The 26,167-nt window shown below is 39.4% G+C and overlaps 4 protein-coding genes and 3 long non-coding RNA genes across 8 annotated transcripts in view; 5 read left to right on the top strand and 2 right to left on the bottom strand.

Annotated features, from left to right (window-relative positions):
* Positions 1-305: 305 nt before the first annotated feature.
* Positions 306-1,385, top strand: LOC135348201 (uncharacterized). The gene is made up of 2 exons (XM_064546411.1): positions 306-972; positions 1,047-1,385. Exons 1-2 carry the CDS (start codon positions 337-339, stop codon positions 1,218-1,220), a joined length of 810 nt encoding a protein of 269 aa, XP_064402481.1. The 5' UTR covers positions 306-336; the 3' UTR covers positions 1,221-1,385.
* A 3,044-nt stretch (positions 1,386-4,429) lies between these two features.
* Positions 4,430-6,638, bottom strand: LOC135348217 (uncharacterized). Its single transcript, XR_010398674.1, has 4 exons — positions 6,222-6,638; positions 6,111-6,170; positions 5,013-5,557; positions 4,430-4,682 (listed from the first exon to the last, which is right to left on the bottom strand). It is a non-coding gene; the product is annotated as an uncharacterized LOC135348217 (long non-coding RNA).
* Positions 6,639-8,373: 1,735 nt separating this feature from the next.
* Positions 8,374-9,427, top strand: LOC135348205 (uncharacterized). The gene is made up of 2 exons (XM_064546416.1): positions 8,374-8,992; positions 9,054-9,427. The coding sequence occupies exons 1-2, from the start codon at positions 8,453-8,455 to the stop codon at positions 9,264-9,266; spliced, it is 753 nt and encodes a 250-aa protein (XP_064402486.1). The 5' UTR covers positions 8,374-8,452; the 3' UTR covers positions 9,267-9,427.
* A 2,716-nt stretch (positions 9,428-12,143) lies between these two features.
* Positions 12,144-14,201, top strand: LOC135348203 (uncharacterized). Of its 2 annotated transcripts, none has more exons than XM_064546414.1 (3): positions 12,144-12,272; positions 13,192-13,766; positions 13,840-14,201. In XM_064546414.1, exons 2-3 carry the CDS (start codon positions 13,200-13,202, stop codon positions 14,053-14,055), a joined length of 783 nt encoding a protein of 260 aa, XP_064402484.1. In that variant the 5' UTR covers positions 12,144-12,272; positions 13,192-13,199; the 3' UTR covers positions 14,056-14,201. The 2 variants fall into 2 exon arrangements, with proteins under 2 accessions (XP_064402484.1, XP_064402483.1); XM_064546413.1 differs by having other exon boundaries at positions 12,144-12,289.
* A 111-nt stretch (positions 14,202-14,312) lies between these two features.
* Positions 14,313-26,167, bottom strand: part of LOC135348208 (calaxin-like) — a 33,296-nt gene continuing 21,441 nt past the window's right edge. Inside the window, exons 2-4 of the mRNA XM_064546422.1 lie at positions 15,131-15,376; positions 14,688-14,839; positions 14,313-14,488 (exon numbers count right to left, since the gene is read on the bottom strand). Of these exons, the coding sequence (XP_064402492.1) occupies positions 14,345-14,488; positions 14,688-14,839; positions 15,131-15,376 (542 nt within the window). The 3' untranslated portion in view covers positions 14,313-14,344. The remainder of the gene's footprint in view (positions 14,489-14,687; positions 14,840-15,130; positions 15,377-26,167) is intronic.
* Positions 20,113-21,141, top strand: LOC135348221 (uncharacterized). Its single transcript, XR_010398677.1, has 2 exons — positions 20,113-20,684; positions 20,762-21,141. It is a non-coding gene; the product is annotated as an uncharacterized LOC135348221 (long non-coding RNA).
* LOC135348218 (uncharacterized) lies at positions 22,055-23,073 on the top strand. Its single transcript, XR_010398675.1, has 2 exons — positions 22,055-22,630; positions 22,704-23,073. It is a non-coding gene; the product is annotated as an uncharacterized LOC135348218 (long non-coding RNA).

Genomic DNA, 26,167 nt, shown 5'->3' with positions numbered 1-26,167 from the left:
CTCCAGTGACACTTTTGAGTTATTGTCCTGCAGAGAAACAGAACGATGTTTATATTCCTATGCAGCATCTGTTTATATTCTTATGCAGTATCTAAACAAAACAGTTATTTAATTCTGCATGGCTATTTGTATCTTTAATGAATCTATCATACCTTCACCACCTTGAAGCGCTGCATGCTTAACACCTTATCACTAACACTTTCATTTTCACTATCTAGTAAATCAGTATCTGTTTACATACTCGTACATGTATGGCATCCCTCCCCTCCGCCACTCATCCGGTTAATTATTATAAAAAGGTGATGTGGCTCATGCTAAGTTAGTTGAGAGATAATAATGAGTCGTCAACCTGCTCCTAAAATAATTCACCACAACAGAGAACAGCCAAATAAACAAGAAGAGCTGTACGAAGAAGTCGAAATGCACGATGAACAACAACCTCGATATATGACAACCATTCACTCTAACCGTGATGATGTTGAGGACAACTCCCAATCGCAACAAGTCGGTCAAATCTCCACTAAAACCAAGAGGAGGAAATTTGTTGTGATTGCACTGATTGCTGTATTGCTGGTCATTGCTCTAGTTGTGTCTCTGGTGGCAGTCATCATATACAGTCCTCTGGTCAGCGGTGGAGACAACACTGAATCAAGTGCCAGCACTGCCGGAGATAATATGTTGTTGAGGATACAGCAGCTGGAAGGAAGAGTGCAAGCAATTCAGGGATTGAATGTCACAGTGGCGAACACTGTTAAATCATCAGCATTGTACTCTTCCCAGATAGCCAGCATGCAGAACTTAATACAGACATCAACTTTGATCCAGAACAACCTTCGTCAAGATTTGGACCGTCTCCGCACAATCAACCTCTATGATGGCTGTATCCAGCAGACTAGGACTTGCACGATGCCAACATCATCAACGAGTACTTATGCCACTTGTGGCACTACTAGTGTGACCATCACTCCTGGAGTAAGTCCAAGCCTCTAGTACACTATAATCACATGATCAAGTGTACAGCCCATAACCATATCAATCCCATACAGGACACACAGTACTTTACATCCAGCATATTGTGTGATCTTCAAACCTATACCGGCCACTTCACGTCATCGACATACTACAAGAGTGGAAACAATATCCGTTGCTACTGTCAAGTTACCTATCCAGTAGTACTGGTCACAGCTCATTCTCGCCAAGTAATGGCATCTGCACACTGACTGTCACCAAGTGTCCTTATACTCGAAACCTCCTGAACTGAACTGTTTTAATACTACCTATATTTTGCTGAAACAATTAACTGAGGCAGTATAGCTGCTCTAAATGGTGTTTATAACGTTATCTTCTAGCTATAAGTTATTGTGTACATTTTGCACAGTTCTGTACATGTTGTATAATAGCTAGATATTGCACATAGTGCAAAGCACTCATAATAATGATCGGATGAATATTTTAGCTGAGAAGTCCTCTAACAAGGTGGAGTCTGGTAAACAAGGTCCAAATGCTTCAATCAACAGTCGCTCATTCTCAATAGACTTCTTGAAATCCTCCAGTGACACTTTCGAGACATTGTCATGATCCTGTAGAGAAACAGAAAGATGTCGCAAATGAATGCACATCTATAACGTATATATATATATTTGTTGCACAGTGAGTGGGCAGATCAAAGCAATCCAGTGCTCAGTATATGGCATGTTGCATAACTGCCATGGATGGCTACCATATATTGCACTGGATTATATGCACTTGCACTGTGTGTAAATGCAGTAGATTTCTTTAAGAGATATCCAGTTGGGACTTATGCCCCACCATCCTACCCAATACTCAGTTGGTCCCTTTTATAGGCTACTACCTTTACAACTACTAGTGTGAAGAAAACCTAAAAAATTTACTATGGAATTCAGCAAAACTAATGAATACACTAAATTCCTTCAAAACACATGTCTTTTATTACGATTTATATGACCAGTCAGACGAGTTTAACGTCATTGGGCAACAAGTTAGTTATTGCAGGCGCCCTCGTGCAACATGCCATATATTGCACTGGATGATAATTATAATGCCCTCGGGGCCTGCGGCCCGAGGGCATTATATTGCTCCAGTGCAATATATGGCATGTTGCTGGCTGGGCAATAACTAATACATACACGTTTTATAATGACATTGAGCTATAGGGTATCAATCCATACAGGACACAGATTACTTCACATCCAGTATATTGTGTGATCTGTCCCATACCGGCTTCTTTGTGTCAACCTCATACTACAAGAGTGCATGGAAACAGTATTCACTGTGACTGTGATATTACTGCTCCTCCCAATGGTGATGGTCACGACTCGGGAAGTAATGTGGTCTGCACACTGATTGTCACCAAGTGTCCTTATACTCAAAACCTCCTCAACTGAACTGACATAATTATAATAAGTATTTTGCTGAAACTAAATTGTCTTGTGACATTGTGTGTAGTTCAACAATATATATATATTATAGCTGCATAGATTGTGCATGATGTTAATAGTTCGTTACCTTTACTATGTGCGTGCATGAGTTCACATTATAATTTATATGAGATGTCCTGCAGAACCACCACCCACTCAACTCAAACATATACCCAATTACCTGCATACCATGCAGTTTTGCTTGTTTACAATGAGCTATACTGTATAAAATTTACATAAGTTAAAGTGATGTTGTAGCTTTGATATATATAGGTAGATCTAGCTATAAGCACAGCCACCCAGTATACTGTGACCTAACTTTCAATGTCGATTAATTTTAATTATTATTTTGCAGATCCACTCAGGCACACACACAATTGCACAGAAATTACTGTACACTATAATACAGTATAACTTACTTCTCCTATTAGTACTGGTCACAGCACATTCGCTGTCTATTATCCTGTCTGCACATAGCCTCGAGGCCGATTAAATAATCGGCAGGCTAGTCTGTATATACACTGACTGTCACCAAGTGTCCTTATACTCAAAACCTTCTGAGCTAAACTGACTATAACGTATTTTGCTGAAACTGAACTGAATTGTGTGAATGAGTAGCTACATGATGTTTATCTGTTACCCTAGCTTAATAATTATTTAGTGTACATTTAATTTGTTGTTGTCTGATTGCTGCTGCTGCTGCATACCACCATAATGAACTCTTGATACCATGCATCATAATGTTGTAGATACTGCAATGCCACCCACTCATTCAACACATGCATACACAATCCTTTGTATGCATATAATTATATAGTCATAACAATTAATACTGCATATTTTAGCTGAGAAGTCCTCTAACAAGGTAGAGTCTGGTGAACAAGGTCCAAATGCTTCAATCAACAGTCGCTCATTCTCAATAGACTTCTTAAAATCCTCAAATGACACTTTTAAGTCATTGTCATGATCCTGCAGAGAAACAGAAAGATGTCGTAAATGCTATTACATTATATCGTCGTCACGATTTGCAACAACTTACAACAAATTCTTAACTCTGAGATTTCAATGTAAGTAGTGACACATGTTTAAAGTGACACCGTTTACAGTAATAAAGTTTTTCATCATTGCAATAGTGTTTTGTGGCTGTGTTACCATGGTTTCTCTCTTATAATTATGCAGCCATGTGTGTGTGTTATTAACGAAACTGGCCAAAAAAGTATATGCAGCGTGCATTGACATCACATGCATGAGACAACTTATAGCTTGATGACTTTATTGGCATGTCCGTATATACTTGTTTATCATAAGTATATCGGTGGTGTTTATTGTGAAGACATAATAATGCTTGTGCTTACATGTGTATTATTGTGGTGTGTATTTTGTGTATTGTAGCTCTCTAAACTGAGTCCAGACTATATCTCTTTGCTTTGATCAAAACAACTGTTATCCACCTGCCACAAGGCCGTCCTGTTATGCATTCATCTACATGCATTTGCTCTACCATGCATGCTATAAATATGTGATGGGGGACTCTATAGCTTTATATACTCAAGTATATATATATATATATATAATTATAGTCAACCAAATCCTAAAACAAGTCGCCCCGCGGTTAAAACAGAGCCGAGGAAACAAGAAGAGGTGTATGAACAACTGGAGATGCAGGAAGAAGAACAATCTCAGGACATGACCACCACACTGTTAAAAATGATGTGTTGATTAACACACTTTTGGGGCGTTGGGATGACTGTTTAAGTTTTACCTACTTTAGGGTGCTACACAACACACCTATGAAGAGTGCTGTTTAACACATTTCAAGAGTGTTCAGGGACACTGCTGTGGTGTGCTCTACTGCACGTAATGAATGTAAAGCAACACCCTTAGTGTGCTAGCCTTACATGCCAAAGCGTGCCTATATGCATGGCATGCATTTAACAATTACACAATCATCTGATCAATAAAAATATTAGCAGTGATGAAACATTAGAGTACACGTATGTATAATGGTTGATAAAACACAAGAAAAAAACAATGTAACGTACATATATAGTGAAACCAAGGGCGTATACAGAGAAGAGGGCATGCAACTCACTATGTACCCTACGTACTCATCCGACTTCGTATCAGAGACCGGATATGCTAAAAATAGAATCCAGTATACGGACGTGAACAAGTGGGCGGTGTTGTTTACGGAGTTATAATTATGGGCGTGTACATCAGAGCTGCCTAGCCTTTGCTAGCTAGCTAGCTAAGGCCATGCAAAGTCAATTTGTAGTTTCTCAGGCCCTCGCGCTTGGAAATTGGCAGCTTTACAAAAAAGTTAAATATCACGTGACCTCAAATTAAAGGCACTAAAAGAAAAGGATAAACTTGTATGGTTTTTTGGTCATGAATATAATTATGACTAAAATTAATAAGTGAAAATTATGCACTTCCGCTTATTGAGGAAGTTAGGGGTGTGTTTTCAATTAAAATTCTATGAATATCATTATCATTAATATTTATCAAATGCCTCAATCCGCTTGCTATTTTAGGAATAATAGCCTGAGAAACTACAAATTGACTTTGCTTGGCCTAACAGTGGAGTATTATTTTAGAGAAGTGTCATGACCAGTCCTAGTCCAGCCAGGTCCAAGACAACCCCTTCGAGCGGGAAGTTAAGTGCTGGGCGCATTGTTAAGAAGTACCAGAGACTCAGGAAGACAGGTTTATTGTACCTAGGTTTCATCTTCTTGGAGTTGCAACTGTTGGATGGTTTGCCTTTGACACTGCTAGTACGAGCCATACTGCTGCTGAGAACTAGTTTTACTATGCTGCAATCGAGCTAGCTAGCTAGCACAGATATAAAAAAGACTTTGATTTACCTTGTGCGGTCAAAGATTACGCGTGGGCGTTTTGTGGGCAGTTCTAAAAATAGCTCAATACGAAGTCGGATGATTCTGAGAATTGGGCGAGTTGCATGCCCTCTTCTCTGTATACGCCCTTGGTGAAACCTAAGCAGTATAATTATACCAAGTTTTGTACAAAGTCACATAATTGAAGAATTTTCTTTGCTAAAGCAGTCTGACGGATACCATGCTTGTCATGGGCTCTTCATGTTTGTCTCCACATTCTTCAGCCTGGATGAATACATTTATAGGCATCATAATAATAATTAGACAGAGAAATATTCAGTACGTGTATACCGTATTCACCCGAACTATTCTAAGGGACAATTCGGACTTAGGTAATTTTTTCACTCTATATTAAGGAACAACAGGAAATGTAAATATTTTTAGACGTAATTAGAACAAAAAAGAGCATGCGTAATGCGGGAGCGTGACTAGAAGGGGAGGGGCTGCTCGTTGCTTAGTGGAGAAAGCTCCTAGACACAATAATCAGCAAGAGGGGGTAGGCAAAGGAACGGATCTAGATAGTCTAGTCATTCTCAACACAGCTCGGTAGAGACTCAAAACTCTTAGAAACTCCTGGATTCTACATGTACTAGAATCGAGGCCGCGTACGTACCTTAAATGTGGGAATATTCGTTCTAATTACTACGGGACACCCTAATACAAGGGACACTTCGACTTTAACGTAATTTTTCTTCAAGGGACACTGCAAGCCATATAATTATTTTTAAAATTGTGTCCCGGTAATTCGGGTGAATACGGTACATGTATATATACTCACATCAAGAATTGACATTGTTCTTGGTTCTTATTCACTGGCATAGACATGTAGACGAGCTCCCTGTGTAAAAAGATTAAGATAAACCTCTATAGTGTATAACAAATGACTTACATGGCTGCTATTATCAGGACTGAGTACTCCTGGCTATATGTACAGCTGTCTTGCTTTGATACACTCGTGTCCTCGCGTCTTTGGGTGCTGGATTGATCTCTCTTTGACCAAAAGACCTTGGAGAACTGGTAGATACTATTATATCATTATATATCTAGACTAGATCAAGTTGTTGCTTCAGCTAGCTCCAACTTCTCCAAGCTGGTTCTCTTGAGTTTCAAAGAGAAACATGTGGCAGTGAAGTGAGAAAACTACAAACTAACCAATGAGATTTTAGAGCGATGTCATTGAGTAAAATTCTTTAACATTAGCACCTTGTACTTAAACTAATTTTGTCCATAGGTGAATGTCAGGAGTGTTCAGTTACACACTGTGCAGTTGAGTGTTCTATTACACACAATTGAGTGTCAGTGAACACAGATATGCACAGGTGTGCACATTAACACACACTAAAAATTACCTGTGAAAAGTAGTGTGCTATTCAACACACCGTTTTTAACAGTGCATTTACCCTAATTGCGTTGAGGACAGTTCTCAACTAGTCGGTAAAATCTCCACTAAAACTAAGAGAGAGAAGTTTTGTGTGATTTCACTAATGGTGGCTGTATTTCTAGCCTGTGCTCTAGTTGTGTGTCTGGTGGCAGTCATCATATACAGTCCTCTGGTCAGCGGTGGATCTGCATGGAAACACTGAATCAAATACCAGCACTGCCGGAGATAGTTCTAGGGAAGACACTATCACAATGATGTTGGCATCACATTCCTCCCAGATAGCCAGCATGCAGAACTTAATACAGAACTCAACTTTGATCCAGAACAACCTTCGTCAAGATTTGGATCGTCTCCGCACAGTCAACCTCTATGAGGGCTGTATCCAGGAGACCAGGACTTTTACGTTGCCAATTCCAATTAATCCTTATTGGATCGGCTGTCATACTGGAGATATAACCATCAATCCTGGTGTAAGTGTATTTATATCATAATAATATATACATATAATTATACTTAGCTTTAATTATACATTGAGGGTATCAATCCCATGCATGCAGGACACAGAGTACTTTACATCCAGTATATTGTGTGATCTGTCCAATACTGGCTTCTTTGTGTCAACCTCGTACTACAAGAGTGGAAACAGTATTTGCTGTGACTGTGATATTACTGCTCCTCCCAATGGTGATAGTCACGGCTCAGTAGCCTCGGGAAGTAATGCAGTCTGCACACTGATTGTCACCAAGTGTCCTTATACTCAAAACCTTCTCATTGACAACTGAACTGACATAATAATAAGTATTTTACTGAAACTGAATTGTCTTGTGACATTGTGTGTAGTTCAACAATCGAATGTGTGTATAATTATAGCTGGATAGATAGATTTAGTTCGTTACCCTTTACTATGTGCGTGAGTTCATTATATGACGTCCTGCAAAACCACTGTATACACATGCACTCAACTCCATGTAGATATATATAGATTATACTTTGTTACCCTGCATAATCATGACTCAGTTCATATAATTTATGTTGTGAATGTCCTGCAGAACCACCATGCACCCACTCAACTACAACGCATAATTATACTCTCTACAATGAGCTACTGTATATTATTATGTAATGTGACTCGGTAATGTTATAGATAGCTAAGCACAGCCACCCACCCACCTTCAATGTCGATTGAAATTCGCACTTTAAGTACCATGAGTACTTACTGCAACTTGATGGCAGATGAAGTCCATCTGTTTTATGCTTATTGCATGTGTGTTTACTGTATTAAATGTGGTTTGCTTTCATTATCTACTGTAATTAAAACAACAAACGGAAACTGTTCACCTCCCTATCATTAATTATCAATGCTATAATATAGACATGCACATTAGTGTTGTACCATAAAAACACAGTATGTGATGTAGCCTTAAATCCACGCTGATTAAAATACGTGTTTTAATCGGCATGGATTCAAGGCTACAATAATTATGTGATGTGACTCAATTAGGCCAGGCAAAGTAGATTAGCAGTTTCTCATCAGCCCCCTCATGGCTTCCCAAAGAAGTTCAGTATTCATCATGTTCGGGGTGTGGTCTAAATTAATGAGCCACACCCCTTATTAAGAAACCAAAAGTTCAATTACTGCATGATGTAATTTTGTTTGTGTAATGAATATCATTAAAATAATTATTGTATAGAGGCCTCATCAATTTACAAAAACCATGTGATGAGAAACTATTAAGAAGATGAGTCGTCAACTAGCTCCTAAAACAAGTCACCAGGTCAAACCACAGCCAAACAAAGAACAAGATTTGTACGAGCACGTTGAGATGCAAGAACAACAATCTCATTACATGACAATCAATCGCCCTAAAGTTGAGGCCAAATCCCAACTAGCCGGTCAAATCTCCACTAAAATCAAGAGGTGGAAATGTGTCGTGATTGCACTAATTGCTGTATTTCTGGTCATTGTTCTAGTTGTGTCTCTGGTGGCTGTCATCATGTACAGTCCTCTGATCAGCGATGGAGACACTGGGAATCTATTGTCGAGGATTCAACAGTTGGAGGAAACAAACACTGTTAAAGAATCCCAGATAGCCAGCATGCAGAACTTAATACAGACCTCAACTTTGGTACAGAACAACATTCGTCAAGATTTGGACCGTCTCCGCACAATCAACCTCTATGAGGGCTGTATCCAGGAGACCGGGACTTGTACGATGTCAACATCATCAACGAGTACTTATCGCACTTGTAACACTGGTAGTGTGACCATCAATCCTGGAGTAAGTCCAAGCCTCTAATACACTATAATCACATGATCATAACCATATCAATCCCATACAGGACACACAGTACTTCACATCCAGCATAGTGTGTGATTTTTCCTATACCAGCTACTTCACATCATCCACATACTACAAGAGTGGAAATAATATTTACTGCTTCTGTAAAGTTACTGCTCCCAGTAGTGATGGTCACAGCTCATTCTCTGTCTATGATTCTGTCTGCACACTGACTGTCACCAAGTGTCCTTATACTAAAAACCTCCTCAACTAAACTGACTTCAACTATTATTGCTGAAATGTACTAAACTGAGATTGTGAAACAATGCATGAGTAGTTACGTGTATACGCTGGTGTATATAATGTTGTCTGTCACCCTAATTAATTGCTTGTATACCTGATTTTTGGAGTATATGATGCGTTGTTGAAGTTTACTGCAGAGTCATGATCACCCACACACATACCCAACACCCAGTATTGACTGCACTAATTGACTTGCTTTAATTGGCATTAAGATACAATATCTGCATTCTCATTAAGTGTTAGGCACTGAATATTTTAGCTGAGAAATTTCAGATCTAACAAGGTATAGAGTCTGGTAAACTAACAGACTAACAGTCACTCGTTCTCAGTACGTAATACGCAGTGAGACATCACATGAGACAACTATAAACTTAAATTTATGACTTCATGGCAGATGTATACTGTTTGTTATAATAATTATATACTGTGATTTTACATACAAGGTGGTCCATGCAATAATTGCTAGTATGCTATATAAATAATTATGATTTGCATGATTTATATTACACACATCAGTTGAGGAGATAAGTATATATAGCCAAGCTTCTAAACATGATAAGTCACACAGTGAAAGGACAGCCAAGCAAAGAAGAAGAGGTGTATGAACAACTGTATGGACATGCAGGAATAACAATCTCGACAACCATTCACCCAAACCATGTTGAGGACAGTTCTCAACTACATACTCGGTCAAATCTCCATTAAAACCAAGAGGAGGAATGTTGTTGTGATTGCACTAATGCTTTATTTCTGGCCTGTACTCTAGTTGTGTCTCTGGTGGCAGTCATCATACAGCTCTTCTAGTGTAGATCTAGTAGATTGCTATAGTTATATGTATGTACTTATGGTTATAACAAAATCAAATTTGCAAGAGTGGTGGTGACTACAGGGATTTGCTACTGTAAGTGCATGGAACCCTCCTACCGGCCACTCCTGAAGGCCAACTGTGATATTAAGGCCAGCCACCCAGGTCCCAAATGAACACAGTCACAGTGTGTGCAAAAGAACCTCTCAATAAAGGCCTCTATATATAATTATGATGGCCAAAATTTTGTTTCCCAAAGTGTACGTCATAATAAAAGGAGATCCACTGTACCAAATGAGATGCAGGGTATAAGATTTCAGCAGCAATCGGACTATAATGATACTGTCTCCTCACAGTTCCTTATTGTGCAGAACTCAGTGAAAAACCTGAGCTTGGTACAGAACAACCTTCGTCAAGATTTGGACCGTCTCCGCACAGTCAACCTCTATGAGGGCTGTATCCAGGAGACCAGGACTTGTACGTTGCCAATTCCATTTAATCCTTATTGGATCGGCTGTCAAACTGGATATACTAGTGTTCAAGCTGGCGCTGTGCTAATGCCTCTCGCCGTGTTTTTGCTTTCGCTCAAAAGTATTAGAGTGTTATATTAGTTTCTATAATGAATTTTATATTAAAGTTAGCTTATCTATATAAAGTCACTGAGAAGAAAAGACTTATTTACATGTATCTATTGTTGTTATTATTTATTGTATTATGTGGCTTACCAGGACCTCAAGAAAGAAGAAAATTGATTCCTAGAACAATCTCAGGACATGACCACAATTCACCCCAACCCCGTTGAGGACAGTTCTCAACTACATATACTCGGTCAAATCTCCATTAAAACCAAGAGGAGGAATGTTGTTGTGATTGCACTAATGCTTTATTTCTGGCCTGTACTCTAGTTGTGTCTCTGGTGGCAGTCATCATACAGCTCTTCTAGTGTAGTAGATTGCTATAGTTATATGTATGTACTTATGGTTATAACAAAATCAAATTTGCAAGAGTGGTGGTGACTACAGGGATTTGCTATTGTAAGTGCATGGAACCCTCCTACTGGCCACTCCTGAAGGCCAACTGTGATATTAAGGCCAGCCACCCAGGTCCCAAATGAACACAGTCACAGTGTGTGCAAAAGAACCTCTCAATAAAGGCCTCTATATATAATTATGATGGCCAAAATTTTGTTTCCCAAAGTGTACGTCATAATAAAAGGAGATCCACTGTACCAAATGAGATGCAGGGTATAAGTACAATTTCAGCGGCAATCGGACTATGATGATACTGTCTCCTCACAGTTTCTTATTGTGCAGAACTCAATGCAAAACCTGAGCTTGGTACAGAACAACCTTCGTCAAGATTTGGACCGTCTCCGCACAGTTAACCTCTATGAGGGCTGTATCCAGGAGACCAGGACTTGTACGTTGCCAATTCCAATTAATCCTTACTGGATCGGCTGTCAAACTGGAGATATAACCATCAATCCTGGTGTAAGTGTATTTATCATAATTATATATCTACATACATTGAGGGTGGTATCAATCCCACATGCATGCAGGACACAGAGTACTTCACATCCAGTATATTATGGTGATCTGTCCAATACCGGCTTCTTTGTGTCAACCTCGTACTACAAGAGTGGAAACAATATTATATTCGCTGTGACTGTGTCCCGACGGTCATGGTCATGGCTCAGTAGCCTTGGGAAGTATTGCCGTCTGCACACTGACTATCACAAGTGTCCTTACACTCAAAACCTCCTCAACTGAACTGACTTGATAATACGTATTTTGCTGAAACTGAATTCTCTTATGACATTGTGTGTAGTTCAAGTAGTTCAATAGATAATTATAGCTGCATAGATTGTGATGTTACCCTTTACTATAAATTATTATGTGCATGAGTTTATGAGAATAATTTACCACTCTGGCACTGAACTCCAAACACATACCCAATTACCTGCATACAGTTTTTTGCTTATTTCTATTAATAATTATGTTGTATAATTATAGTACTATTATTTTATGCCCAATATGGCATGGCATAATTGTTGGGCATAATGTGGTTTCCTGTTCGTCTTTTATAATTATAAGAGGCAGTTTTGCACAGAGAGCCAAGTTGGTCAGTTTTGGGAGCACAAAGCTTAATTGTCCTCTGTCCGGAATCAAGAAGGTCTGCTATAGTGGAAGGTTGTTTCTGTGTACTTAGACAGTAGATAGTGATTCAATTTGTGCCATAGCTAGGCTTGCAACCCGGCCGTCCCTAACGGGATGTCGGGTTGCAAGCCTATCTGGGATTTGTTCTAGCGCCACTATAGTGGCGCCCTATCAGATTGAAGCACTTTTCACGTGCTTGGTTACACTTCCGTTTGCATCTAGTTGCGAAACCGCATGCAGTGTAGGCTATGGTCTACACGTCATCAAGTCGGTTAACACCCACTTGAGAATAACAATATTCATAGCAGTGTTACATAATGCAGCAGGACAAATCCCAGATGAGCTTGCAACCCGACCTCCCGTCAGGGACGGCCGCCGCCATAGTTTGTGTTGTTGTGTTTTTAATTAACAGGAAATGGGGTTTTACAGGAAGTGATGTCACAATAATGAATAATGATAACCTCCCTCCCTCAGTAGCTGGTATAGCCTCGAGACCAGCCGTTCGCTATCTGAAAGAACGCCTAGTCAAGTTCCAATGTAGATATAATTATAGGTAGCTATAAGCACAGCCATCCAGTACCCAACTTTCAATGTCGATTGATATTTTGCAGATCCACTCAGGCACACACACAATTGCACAGAAATTACTATACTGTAACAGTAGATACAGTGCTGCACAATAGCAGAATATGAACTATATAATGTAACTTATTGTGACTTGGTGGCAGATACAGTCCATCTGTTTTGTGCTTAATGTAGTCTACGTGTGCATGTTTACTGTATAATGTGGGCGTTTGCTTTCACTATTATCATAGCAACAAACAGGAACTGTTTACCTCCCCCTATCAATATGATAATTATGCTCTAGACATGTACGCACATTGCTGCACCATAAAGGCTATAAATACACATTATATGTGATGTGACCCAATTAGTTGAGAAGATGAGTCGTCAACCAGCTGCTAAAACAAGTCACCAGCCAAACAAAGAACAAGAGTTGTACGAGCACGTCGAGATGCAGGAACAACAATCTCATTACATGACAATCAATCGCCCTAACCGCATTGAAGTTGAGGACAAATCCCAACTAGCTGGTCAAATCTCCACTAAAATCAAGAGGTGGAAATGTGTTGTGATTGCTCTGATGACTGTATTTCTGGTCATTGCTCTAGTTGTGTCTCTGGTGGCTGTCATCATATACAGTCCTCTGGCCAGTGGTGGAGACAACACTGAATCAAGTGCAAGCACTGCCGGAGATAATCTGTTGTTGTTGAGGATTCAACAGCTGGAGGAAACTAACACTGCTAAAGAATCCCAGATAGCCAGCATGCAGAGCTTAATACAGACCTCAACTTTGGCACAGAACAACCTTCGTCAAGATTTGGACCGTCTCCGCACAATCAACCTCTATGAGGGCTGTATCCAGGAGACCAGGACTTGTACGATGTCAACATCATCAACCACTAGTTATCACTCTTGCAGCACTAGTGGTGTGTCCATCAATCGTGGAGTAAGTCCAAGCCCTAATACACTATAATCACATGATCAAGTGTACAGCTCATAACCATATCAATCCCATACAGGACACACAGTACTTCACATCCAGCATTTTGTGTGATTTTTCCTTTACCAGCTACTTCACATCCACCTCATACTGGAAGAGTGGAAACAATATTTACTGCTCCTGTGAAGTTACCTATCCCAGTGGTGGTAGTCACAGCTCATTCTCGCCAAGTAATAATGCGGTCTGCACACTGACTGTCACCAAGTGTCCTTATACTCGAAACCTACTGATTTAATAAGTATTTTTCTGAAACTTAACTGAAACATTATGTGCATGTAATGAGTAGAAAGTTCTGTAGCTCTATATACCCCTCCGTACATAGCTTATAATTATATAGTTACATTTTATCTGATATCTGTTGATATATACTGCAGAGCCATGCACCCACTCAATCTTCAATACACATCACTCTAAGTACACTATAGATCTACTCTGACATTAAGCTCCAATCAATTATAGCACTCATAATATATATAATTATATCACAGGTAATGCAGTATCAAGCACTATAATAATAATGGCCACTAGCTATTGAATATTTTAGCTGAGAAGTCCTCTAACAAGGTAGAGTCTGGTAAACAAGGTCCAAATGCTTCAATCAACAGTCGCTCGTTCTCAATAGATTTCTTGAAATCCTCCAGTGACACTTTTGAGTCATTGTCATGATCCTGCAGAGAAACGGAACGATGTCGTAAATGTACTTACAGATACATGTGTATATACAATGTAATGTAAAAGTGCATTTAAAAAAATTTTGAGATTCATAATTTTTTACTTGCGTTTTATTATTAGCGCGTACTTAATTTAGCGTTAATTACAAATTCGCTAAAATTAGTACCCGTTTATATAAGGTAGTCTCTGTCTCACCATTCTCTTGACCATGCCCTCCACTATCTCCTTGATGCCCTCGTCAGGGTCCTCCTCTGTCAACTGTTTGGGCATCGTGTTCTTGAGCATCTGAAACATCTCCTCACGACTGATGTAGCCGTCATCGTTGAGGTCGTACACTCCAAAGCAATCTAATAAAAGGGACAGGGGCAATGGATGACGAGGGCCTAATAGTTATACGTATAATATCTGTGGCTACAATATATGGCTATAATAATGTTGGAAAAAGCTATAAGAATTTTGTCACCCAGAATAACTGAAATTAAAATTCAGTATCAAGAATTGTTTCTATCAACCAAACGATTGGCACTAGGAAATGGCCGACTAATTAGTTGAGTTATCAGTACGTGGCAAATTAATATCTACATTGCATGGTAGCTATACTGGAAAGCCAGTTACAATAATGGCTGGCTATGCCTCACACTCAATGTCACTGTCCAGATCTCCCTTGATGAAGGTGATCATACCAACCACCCACTCCTCGTGACTGAGGTAGCCATCACTGTCCTTATCAAATGCACGGAACACACGATCCATAAAGAAGTCATCACTCATGTGGAAGTGGTCTTGTAGTAGGTCCCGGAACTTGATTCTGTCTATTCGTCCGTTGGGGTCACCAGTGATGGCTCGATACGTGTATAGTAGCTGCTCAATCTCATCCTTAGAAACTGTGTGGGGGGAGGGGTAATATATGTACACAGTAATATCATGTGTGTGTGTGTGGGGGGGGGGTAATGTGCATACACAGTAATATCATGTGTGTGTGTGTGTGTGTGTGGGGGGGGGGGGGTAATGTGCATACACAGTAATATCATGTGTGTGTGTGTGGGGGGGGGGGTAATGTGCATACACAGTAATATCATATGTGTGTGGGGGGGAGGGGGTAATGTGCATACACAGTAATATCATGTGTGTGTGTGTGGGGGGGGGGTAATGTGCATACACAGTAATATCATGTGTGTGTGGGGGGGGGGGTAATGTGCATACACAGTAATATCATGTGTGTGTGTGTGAGGGAGGGGGTAATGTGCATACACAGTAATATCATGTGTGTGTGTGTGTGTGGGGGGAGGGGTAATGTGCATACACAGTAATATCATGTGTGTGTGTGTGTGTGTGTGTGGGGGGGGGTAATGTGCATACACAGTAATATCATGTGTGTGTGTGTGGGGGGGGGGGTAATGTGCATACACAGTAATATCATGTGTGTGTGTGGGGGGGGGGGTAATGTGCATACACAGTAATATCATGTGTGTGTGTGTGGGGGGGGGGGGGTAATGTGCATACACAGTAATATCATGTGTGTGTGTGTGAGGGAGGGGGTAATGTGCATACACAGTAATATCATGTGTGTGTGTGTGTGTGGGGGGAGGGGTAATGTGCATACACAGTAATATCATGTGTGTGTGTGTGGGGGGGGGGGGGCAATGTGCATACACAGTAATATCATGTGTGTGTGTGTGGGGGGGGGGGGTAATGTGCATACACAGTAATATCATGTGTATGTGTGTGTGGGGGGAGGGGATAATGTGTGTACACAGCAATATCGCAATATCATGTGTGTGTGTGTTTTGAGTGAATTTCATTAGTTGTGCTGAATTACATAGTATTTTTCCTACTATTATAGTGCTAAAGGTACCAAATGAGTTATATTGGGTGGGACATATAAGTCCCAAAAGCATATCTCTTGCAGAAATCTACTGCATTTACACACAGTGCAAGTGCATATAATCCAGTGCATTGCCATATAATGCAGTGCAATATATGGTTGCTATGGTAGTGATGCAACATGCCATATACAGAGCACTGGATTGCTTTGATCTGCCCACTCACTGTGCAACAAGTGTTTTTTGTTGAGTGTTGAACAGAACATGATTGTCAAATTAACAGTTAATTAAACTTTTCCTGTTTAACCTTAATAAGGAGTCATTGTCATGATCCTGCCGAGAAACAGAAATATATTTGTCTCTCCTACCTATGCAGCATGTGTGTGACTGTGTGTGTGTGTGTGTGATTAACAAAACTGACCAAAATAAGTGTGCGGTATGACATCACAGACACTCATGGTCATACAACAACTTAAGGGACTTTATGGCATAATTATACAGTACCAGCATGCACTTATCTGTTTATGCATGCTTATTGCTAATGTGGTGTGTGTTTTGTTGAGTAATTAACACAATATATAGCCAATGAATCTATTATAATTATGTATACACCTTCACCTTGAAGCGTTGCATGCATATAACGCTTTAATATCACTAACACTTTCATTTTCACTATATCTAGTAAAACAATAAATCATTATCAGTTTGTACTTATGACGTATAATATTCTACGCGATGTGACTCGTGGCTAATTAGATGAGAAGATAATATGAGTCGTCAACCTGCTCCTAAAATAATTCCCCACAATATAAGATAGCCAAATAAACAAGAAGAGCTGTACGAAGAAGGCGAAAATAAATAGTCACTAAAAGTGCAGAAACAAAGCTTAGCAGGACTTACAAGGACTAAAGGTATAAGTGAGAAGTGCACGTTAAAGCTAGTACTAAAGGAACACCTTGCTAACTAGTTGCTTAAGCCTCCCGCTCATTTATGTCTCAGAGGGGGGGTCAATTGAACCCAAAGAACCCCCTCTGGATCCGCCACTGTATTTGATGACATAAATTATTACACCTATTAAATTGTTTGTGCTTACTTTGTTGGACTATACTATATATAAAATAAGCTATTATAGTCTATAGCTCTCTAACGGAGTCTAACTATATATCTCTATACTTCGATAAAGGTGGTCCTTGTTGAAATCTTGTCCCCTTAATATCAACTTCAGTTTGATCAAGTATATCTTTTTAGGATAGAACGCACATGTGTTGACAAAAATTACTGACTAAGATTACTATAGATTACTTACATGGAAAGTTCTAGATCTATCTAATTAGGTAATTACAATGACTTAATCAGTTAGTCTCACAATGTCTCACAATCTACTATTAGTCCTGTTATGGTAGTACATGTATATTTGCTCTAGCATGCATGCTATATATAGCTGCATAGATTTAGTTTCAAATTGTTACCCTTTACATAATTATGTATGAGTGTTCATTATATGACGTCCTGTAGAACCACCACTCATTCAACTCCAACACACAATTTTCCCTGCATACACTTGCTTGTTTATACAATAAGCTATGCATGCAGGCACAGAAATTACTACAGTATATACATGCGTGCTGCACACAATAGCGGTGATAACTAAGTAACTTACTGCAACTTAAATTAATGGCAGATGAAGTCTGTTTTATGTTTATTGCATGTGTGTTTACTGTATTAAATGTGGTTTACTTTAAAACAACAAACATGCAGGAACTGTTTACCTCCTTCTATCAATGCTATAGACATGCATGTACGCACATTGCTGCACCATAAAAAATGCTATTATGTGATGTGACTCAATTAGTTGAGAAGATGAGTTGTCAACCAGCTGCTAAAACAAGTCGCCAGGTTAAACCACAGCCAAACAAAGAACAAGAGTTGTACGAGCACGTCGAGATGCAGGAACAACAATCTCATTACATGACAATCAATCGTCTTAACCACGTTGAAGTTGAGAACAACTCCCAACTAGCCGGTCAAATCTCCACTAAAATCGAGAGGTGGAAATGTGTTGTGATTGCACTGATGACTGTATTTCTGGTCATTGCTCTAGTTGTGTGTCTGGTGGCTGTCATCATTATACAGTCCTTTGGTCAGCGGTGGAGACACTGGGAATCTATTGTCGAGGATTCAACAGCTGGAGGAAAAAAACACTGCTAAAGAATCTCAGATAGCCAGCATACAACACTTAGTACAGACATCAACTTTGGCACAAAACAATTTTCGTCAAGATTTGGACTGCATGTCTCCGCACAGTTAACCTCTATGGGGGCTGTACCAATGAGACCAGGACTTGTCTGTTGTTATCATTAAGCAATGATTGGATCGCTTGCAACACTGGTTTTTTACTGATCATCAATCCTGGGGTAAGTATAAACATTGCCTCTCAGGACTCATAAGTTATCCATGTACAACCATAACCATATCAATCCCATGCATACAGGACACACAGTACTTCACATCCAGCATAGTGTGTGATGTGTCCAGTTCCAACTACCTTGTGTCAACCTCGTACATACAAGAGTGGAAACACTATTTGCTGCGAATGTGAAGTTACCTATCCCATTAGTGCTGGTCACAACACATTCCTGTACATGCAGTGCCGTCTGCACACTGACTGTCACCAAGTGTCCTTATACTTGAAACCTCCTGAACTGAACTGATACCTATTTGCTGAAACAGAACTGAGTGTATATATTTAATAGAATGAGTAGCTACATGGTGTTTATAATGTTATCTGTTACCCTCTAGCTTAAAATTAAGTGTATACTTCAAATTTTTGTCTGATTACTGTATACCATCATAATGTTCTAGCTGCTGCAATGCCACCCACTCAATTCAATTTAATACATGCAACAATCCCTTGTATACATACATGCAGTCATAATAATTAACAATACAGCATATTTGAGCTGAGAAGTTCTCTAACAAGGTGGAGTCTAGTAAACAAGCTTCAATCAACAGTCGCTCATTCTCAATAGACTTCTTGAAATCCTCCAGTGACACTTTTAAGTCATTGTCATGATCCTGCAGAGAAACAGAAAGATGTCGTAATGCTATTAATGCACATTATACCGTCGTCAAAATTTGCAACGACTACACAACACATTTTCACTCAGAAAGTAGTGACACATGTTTAAAGTGACACCGTTACAGTCATTGCAATATGTTTTGTGGCTGTGTTACCATGGTTTCTCTCATAATTATGCAGCCATGTGTGTGTGTGATTAACGAAACTGGCCAAAAAAGTATATGCAGCGTGCATTGACATCACATGAGACAACTTACATCTTGATGACTTTATATGGCAGATCTCTGTATACTTGTTCGTCACAAGTATATCTGTGGTGTTTATTGTGAAGACATAATTATGCCAAAATATATGCTTGTTTGTAGCTACTGTGTAAAATTTACATGTGTTAATGGATGAATATTGTAGCTTTGATATAGGTAGTAAGTACAGCCACCCACTTTCACGCACAATTGCACAGAAATTACTATACAGTACAGTGCTGCACAATAGCATGCAGTGCATGCATAGGAACTATATAACTTATTGTGGCTTGATGGTATGCAGATGAAGTCCACCTGTTGCAAGTGTGTTTACTGTAATGTGGGGTTTGTTTTCATCTAAAACAACAAACAGAAACTGTTTACCTCCTTCTATCAATATGATAATATTAATAATGCTATAGACATGTATATATATGCACATTGCTGTTACCATAAAATACACATTATGCGATGTGACTCACTCAATTAGTTGAGAAGATGAGTCGTCAACCAGCTGCTAAAACAAGTTGCCAGGTTAAACCACAGCCAAACAAAGAACAAGAGTTGTACGAGCACGTCGAGATGCAGGAACAACAATCTCATTACATGACAATCAATCGTCTTAACCACGTTGAAGTTGAGAACAACTCCCAACTAGCCGGTCAAATCTCCACTAAAATCGAGAGGTGGAAATGTGTTGTGATTGCACTGATGACTGTATTTCTGGTCATTGCTCTAGTTGTGTGTCTGGTGGCTGTCATCATTATACAGTCCTTTGGTCAGCGGTGGAGACACTGGGAATCTATTGTCGAGGATTCAACAGCTGGAGGAAAAAAACACTGCTAAAGAATCTCAGATAGCCAGCATACAACACTTAGTACAGACATCAACTTTGGCACAAAACAATTTTCGTCAAGATTTGGACTGTCTCCGCACAGTTAACCTCTATGGGGGCTGTACCAATGAGACCAGGACTTGACTGTTGTTATCATTAAGCAATGATTGGATCGCTTGCAACACTGGTTTTTTACTGATCATCAATCCTGGAGTAAGTATAAACATTGCCTCTCAGGACTCATAAGTTATCCATGTACAACCATAACCATATCAATCCCATGCATACAGGACACACAGTACTTCACATCCAGCATAGTGTGTGATGTGTCCAGTTCCAACTACCTTGTGTCAACCTCGTACATACAAGAGTGGAAACACTATTTGCTGCGAATGTGAAGTTACCTATCCCATTAGTGCTGGTCACAACACATTCCTGTACATGCAGTGCCGTCTGCACACTGACTGTCACCAAGTGTCCTTATACTTGAAACCTCCTGAACTGAACTGATACCTATTTGCTGAAACAGAACTGAGTGTATATATTTAATAGAATGAGTAGCTACATGGTGTTTATAATGTTATCTGTTACCCTCTAGCTTAAAATTAAGTGTATACTTCAAATTTTTGTCTGATTACTGTATACCATCATAATGTTCTAGCTGCTGCAATGCCACCCACTCAATTCAATTTAATACATGCAACAATCCCTTGTATACATACATGCAGTCATAATAATTAACAATACAGCATATTTGAGCTGAGAAGTTCTCTAACAAGGTGGAGTCTAGTAAACAAGCTTCAATCAACAGTCGCTCATTCTCAATAGACTTCTTGAAATCCTCCAGTGACACTTTTAAGTCATTGTCATGATCCTGCAGAGAAACAGAAAGATGTCGTAATGCTATTAATGCACATTATACCGTCGTCAAAATTTGCAACGACTACACAACACATTTTCACTCAGAAAGTAGTGACACATGTTTAAAGTGACACCGTTACAGTCATTGCAATATGTTTTGTGGCTGTGTTACCATGGTTTCTCTCATAATTATGCAGCCATGTGTGTGTGTGATTAACGAAACTGGCCAAAAAAGTATATGCAGCGTGCATTGACATCACATGAGACAACTTACATCTTGATGACTTTATATGGCAGATCTCTGTATACTTGTTCGTCACAAGTATATCTGTGGTGTTTATTGTGAAGACATAATTATGCCAAAATATATACTTGTTTGTATAGCTACTGTGTAAAATTTACATGTGTTAATGGATGAATATTGTAGCTTTGATACAGGTATATAGCTAAGTACAGCCACCCACTTTCACGCACAATTGCACAGAAATTACTATACAGTACAGTGCTGCACAATAGCATGCAGTGCATGGGAACTATATAACTTATTGTGGCTTGATGGTATGCAGATGAAGTCCACCTGTTGCAAGTGTGTTTACTGTAATGTAGGGTTTGCTTTCATCTAAAACTACAAACAGAAACTGTTTACCTCCTTCTATCAATATGATAATATTAATAATGCTATAGACATGTATACGCACATTGCTGTTACCATAAAATACACATTATGCAATGTGACTCAATTAGTTGAGAAGATGAGTAGTCAACCAACTGCTAAAACAAGTCGCCAGGTTAAACCACAACCAAACAAAGAACAAGAGTTGTACGAGCACGTCGAGATGCAGGAACAACAATCTCATTACATGACAATCAATCGTCCTAACCGCGTTGAAGTTGAGGACAAATCCCAACTAGCCGGTCAAATCTCCACTAAAATCAAGAGGGGGAAATGTGTTGTGATTGCATTGATTGCAGTATTTCTAGTCATTGCTCTAGTAGTGTCTCTGGTGGCAGTCATCATATACAGTCCTCTGGTCAGCGGTGGAGACACTGGGAATATATTGTCGAGGATTCAACAGTTGGAAGAAACAAACACTGCTAAAGAATCCCAGATAGCCAGTATGCAGAACTTAATACAGATCTCAACTTTGGCACAGAACAACCTTCGTCAAGATTTGGACCGTCTCCACACAGTCAACCTCTATAAGGACTGTATCCAGGAGACCAGCACTTGTCATTTGGCAACATTAAGCAATTATTGGATCGCCTGCAACACTGGTTTTGTATCCATCAATCCTAGAGTAAGTATACACATTGCCTCTCGGGACTCATAAATTATGCATGTACAACCATAACAATATCAATCCCATACAGGACACACAGTACTTCACATCCAGCATAGTGTGTGATTTGTCCAGTTCCAACTACCTCGTGTCAACCTCATACTACAAGAATGGAAACAGTATTCGCTGTGACTGTGAAGTTACCAATCCCATTAGTACTGGTCACAGTACATTCTCGTACAGTAGTGCCGTATGCACACTGACTGTCACCAAGTGTCCTTATACTCAAAACCTCCTGAACTGAATTGACTTTAATAATACGAATTTGCTGAAACAGAACTGAGACATTGTGTGTAGTTAATAGAATGAGTAGCTACATGGTGTTTATAATGATATCTGTTACCCTCTAGCTTAAAATTAGGTGTATATATACTTTAATTTTTTATCGTCGGATTACTGTATACCATCATAATGTTCTAGCTGCTGCAATGCCACCCACTCAATTCAATTCAATCCCTTGTATACATGTATACAGTCATAGCGATGCAGCATATTTTAGCTGAGAAGTCCTCTAACAAGGTTGAGTCTGGTAAACAAGGTCCAAATACTTCAATCAACAGTCACTCGTTCTCTCACTATTCTTAGACTATAATATAGACTATGCCTTTGACAATACTTTTTGAGCGAAAGCAAAATATGCATGGCGAGAGGCAATAGCACAGCACAGCTTGCATCACTCGTTTACTGTTGTACATGTGGTGTTTATTTATTGGACAGAATTATCGAATTGAATCTCACTATTTTGCCTAATAAAGTCTTCTTATGTATAAGCTTATAGCTCTCTTAACTTTCTTTTGCTTCATTATAATAACAACAACTGTTATCCACCTGCCACAAGATGGTCCTGTTATGCGTATACAAAATCATGCAATTTCTATGCTATAAATACGTGATGTGATGTTCCTAATTATAATCATATATATACAGAGAAGATGAGTCGCCAACCAGCTCCTGAGATAAGTCACCCAGTGAGAGGACAGCCGAGCAAAGAAGAAGAGGTGTATGAACAACTCGAGATGCAGGAAGAACAATCTCAGTACATGACAATCAATCGCCCTAACCACGTTGAGGACAACTCCCAACTAGCTGGTCAAATCTCCACTAAAATTAATAGAGGGAACTTTTGTGTGATTACACTAATGGTGGCTGTATTTCTGGTCATTGCTCTAGTTGTGTCTCTGGTGGCTGTCATCATAATTATACAGTCCTCTGGTCAGCAGTGGAGACAACACTGAATCAAGTGCCAGCACTGAAGTGGAGGATCTGTTGTCAAGGATACAGCAGCTGGAGAAAATGCAGGTAACCAACAACTCTTTCAGAAATCGCTGGAGTCACTATAGAAGCACAAGTTCAGCAGCAATCGGACTATGATGGTAATGTCTCCTCACAGTTCCTTAATGTGCAGAACTCAGTGCAAAACCTGAGCTTGGTACAGAACAACATTTGTCAAGATTTGGACCACCTTTGGACAATACAGGGAGCAACCAACCATTCTTTGATATCGCTGAAGGAATCGCTAGAATCAGCCCTTAGCTCAATGCAAAACAACGTTCGTCAAGATTTAGACCATCTCCACACAATGCAGGGAACAAATGTAACAGTGGGCGCGACACTATCACAATGATGTTGGCATCACACTCTTCCCAAATAGCCAGCCTGCAGAACTTAATACAGAACTCAACTTCGATACAGACCAACCTTCGTCAAGATTTAGACCGTCTCCGCACAATCAACCTCTATGAGGGCTGTATCCAGGAGACCAGGACTTGCACGATAACACAATCATCAGTCACTAGTTATGCCACTTGTCGCACTAATGGTGGTGTGACCATCAATCCTGGAGTAAGTCCAAGCCCTAATACACTATAATCACATGATCAAGTTACAGCTCATAACCATATCCATCCCATACAGGACACACAGTACTTCACATCCAGCATAGTGTGTGATTTTTCTCTTACCAGCTACTTCACATCATCCACCTACTACAAGAGTGGAAACAATATTTACTGCTACTGTGAAGTTACGTATCCCAGTGGTGCTAGTCACAGCTCATTCTCTATCTATAATCCTGTCTGCACACTGACTGTCACCAAGTGTCCTTATACTAAAAACCTCCTGAGCTGAACTGCATGGCTTTAAGTATTATTGCTGAAATGTACTAAACTGAGATATTGTGTGTACTTCAAAACAATGCATGAATAGCTTACGTATATGTTGGTGTATATATAATGTTGTCTGTCACCCTCTTAACCTCTCCTTAATTCTAAGTAATTGCTTGTAACTTGATTTTTGTAGTATATATAAAAATATAGGATGCGTTGTTGAAGTTTACTGCAGAGTCATGATCACCCACATACCCAACACCCAGTATTGAGTGCACTAATTGACTTGCTTTAATTGGCATTAAGATACAATATCTGCATGTCATAAGTGTTATAGGCACTGAATATTTTAGCTGAGAAATCCCAGATCTAACACAGTAGAGTCTGTAACAGTCACTCGTTCTCAGTAATACGCAGTGAGACATCACATGAGACAACTATAAACTTAAATTTATGACTTTATGGCAGATGTCTACTGTTTGTTAATAATTATATACTGTGATTTTACATACAAGGTGGTCCATGCAATAATTGCTAGTATGCTATATAAATAATTATGATGTGCATGATTCATATTACACACATCAGTTGAGAAGATAAGTATATATATAGCCAAGCTTCTAAACATGATAAGTCACCCAGTGAAAGGACAGCCAAGCAAAGAAGAAGACGTGTATGATTAACTCGAGATGCATGCAGGAAGAACAATCTCAGCTAGTACATGACCACCATTCACCCTAACCCCGTTGAGGACAGTTCTCAACTACATATATACTCGGTCAAATCTCCATTAAAACCAAGAGGAGGAATGTTGTTGTGACTGATTGCACTAATGCTATTTCTGGCCTGTACTCTAGTTGTGTCTCTGGTGGCAGTCATCATACAGCTCTTCTAGTGTAGTAGATTGCTATAGTTATATGTATGTACTTATGGTTATAACAAAATCAAATTTGCAAGAGTGGTGGTGACTACAGGGATTTGCTACTGTAAGTGCATGGAACCCTCCTACCGGCCACTCCTGAAGGCCAACTGTGATATTAAGGCCAACCACCCAGGTCCCAAATGAACACAGTCACAGTGTGTGCAAAAGAACCTCTCAATAAAGGCCACCTCTATAATTATGATGGCCAAAATTTTGTTTCCCAAAGTGTACGTCATAATAAAAGGAGATCCACTGTACCAAATGAGATGCAGGGTATAAGTACAATTTCAGCAGCAATCGGACTATGATGATACTGCATGTAGTTCAATAGATAATTATAGCTGCATAGATTGTGATGTTACCCTTTACTATAAATTATTATGTGCATGAGTTTATCAGAATAATTTACCACCCTGGCACTGAACTCCAAACACAAGTTTTTTGCTTATTTCTATTAATAATTATGTT

This window comes from Halichondria panicea, chromosome 14 (genome assembly GCF_963675165.1).
Source record: "Halichondria panicea chromosome 14, odHalPani1.1, whole genome shotgun sequence".
Classification (NCBI taxonomy): domain Eukaryota; kingdom Metazoa; phylum Porifera; class Demospongiae; order Suberitida; family Halichondriidae; genus Halichondria; species Halichondria panicea.
This window is presented reverse-complemented; position numbering and strand designations above follow the sequence as displayed.